The following is a 2,002-nucleotide window of genomic DNA, read 5'->3' as shown; positions in this document are numbered from 1 at the left end:
CAAGAGTGGTAAAGTAGGATCCAACGCCTCTCGCACTTTTGACTCAACCGTGTACCTCGGCCCCCTGATCGAGTTTCTGCACTCCTTGGGAAGATCTTATTCCCGGATGGGCTTTTTCGTTTTTCTCATCCCAAATCTCCATGACTCAAGTTCCAGGGTTGGTATGGCTTTCCCTTGAGTCATGCATACTATTTTACCCGCAAATGACGTGCTTTAGCTCTTACTATTGCCTCTTGCATGTATGCGAACTAGGGTGCACGCCACATTCGGATTCATAGCCTCCCTAATTAGAGTTTTTATCTCTGATGCCTTCTATTAAGGTCTTATTTCTGTCTCTTAGTTATAAGAGAATATCTTAAGAAAAAAGGAAATCTTTAATCTTATTCGTTCCACCAAACGGTACATTCATATTCAAGCGAATAATATTTCACGCTTATTTCTTTCATATATATGTCTTTCTGCGATAACATCACACGCTTTTATGGGTAATACTTTTTTAAGTACAACCTATTCCATGGACGATCTAGCTTGCGACCTGTATCTTTCCCTTCTGGATCAGCCAATTTATAAGCTCCATATACAACTATCCTTTTAATGACATATGGTCCATCCCATTTCTTTTCTAACTTCCCATCTGGTCCTTTTTGATAGATTGGTATCTCTCGCAGCACTAATTCTCCTGATTGAAGTTCCCTGACTTTAACACGTTTGTTGTATTCTATGGCTAGTCTTTTTTGGTAATTTTCCATATGTTGCGGAGCAAGTTCTCTCGTTTCTTCTAGATCATCAAGTTTTATGAGAATTATATCTGCGCTTAAATTCTTCTCCCATGCTTCTTTCTTTGTTGTAGGGATAATTATCTCCGTTGGTAACACTTCTTCTACTCCATATGTTAAACAGAAAAGTGATACTCCCGTGGCTTCTCTCCTTGTTGTTCTGTATGCCCATACTATATTATGTACTTGATCGCACCATCCTTTATTGTGCCCTTCTAGCTTCTTTTTCAAATTGTCTGCGATCGTCTTGTTTGTCTCCTCTACTTTTCCATTACTCTGCGGGTATAAATGGGTAGACTTTCCACATTGGATTTTAAATTCATTAAGTAACATTTCTATATTTTCCCCTTCAAACTGATTTCCATTGTCAGACACTAACTGAGCTGGGATGCCAAATCTGCAGATTATATTCTCAAATATGAACGTGAAGATATCTTTATCACGAATATGTTGTACTGCTTTTACTTCTGCCCATTTTGTGAAATAATCCGTTGCGATAATAAGATACATTCGTTGTCCGGTTCCTGGTATAAATGGACCAACTATATCAATTCCCCATCTTCCGAATGACCATGCATTTACCGAATTATTTAACATTGCTCCTGGTGCGTGTATTCTTTTCCCATGACGCTGACATTCTTCAAATCTCCTTGACACTTGCTTTGCATCTTCGTGCATATATGGCCAATAATACCCTTGTATTCTCGCTTTGTATGCTAGCGATCTTTCTCCGCTATGATTTCCAGCATCTCCATAATGTAGCGCCTTTAAAATTTCTATACCTTCCTTTCGCGTCAAACATCTAAGTGAAGGTCCAAGAAATGATCTTGTATATAAGATACCATCTCTTAACTCATAGTTTGTCGCACGACTTTTCAATTTATGAGCCTCTAATCTGTTTCTCGGTATGTCTCCCTTTTCCAAGTATAAATGAAGCTCAGTTCTCCAGTGTTCTTCTTCAATTTGTTCATATGGAATGTTTTCTACTGTCATCACATCCACATTTTGTTCTTCTTCTTCTTCTTTCTTTACGGAAGGCCAGAACAGTGTTTGGATTTTCAATTCTCGCGCCACTGGATCTACTAAAATGGAAGGAATAAAGGCCAATGCGTCTGCGAATCTATTATCTTTTCTTCAGATGTGTCTCCAGCTTACTCTTTTGATTTGTGCTGCCAATTCTGGTACTGATTTCTTATATTTTTTTAAAGATGGCTCATTTGTACTAT

At 38.3% G+C, this 2,002-nt stretch overlaps 1 protein-coding gene across 1 annotated transcript; it reads right to left on the bottom strand.

The window, feature by feature from the left end:
- Positions 1-479: 479 nt before the first annotated feature.
- LOC113306430 lies at positions 480-1,769 on the bottom strand. Its single transcript, XM_026555370.1, has 2 exons — positions 1,285-1,769; positions 480-1,173 (listed from the first exon to the last, which is right to left on the bottom strand). Exons 1-2 carry the CDS (start codon positions 1,767-1,769, stop codon positions 480-482), a joined length of 1,179 nt encoding a protein of 392 aa, XP_026411155.1.
- Between the last annotated feature and the right edge of the window lie 233 nt (positions 1,770-2,002).

This window comes from Papaver somniferum, chromosome 8 (genome assembly GCF_003573695.1).
Source record: "Papaver somniferum cultivar HN1 chromosome 8, ASM357369v1, whole genome shotgun sequence".
Classification (NCBI taxonomy): domain Eukaryota; kingdom Viridiplantae; phylum Streptophyta; class Magnoliopsida; order Ranunculales; family Papaveraceae; genus Papaver; species Papaver somniferum.
The sequence above is the reverse complement of the archived record's forward strand: the minus strand, read 5'-3'. Positions and strand labels throughout refer to the sequence as shown.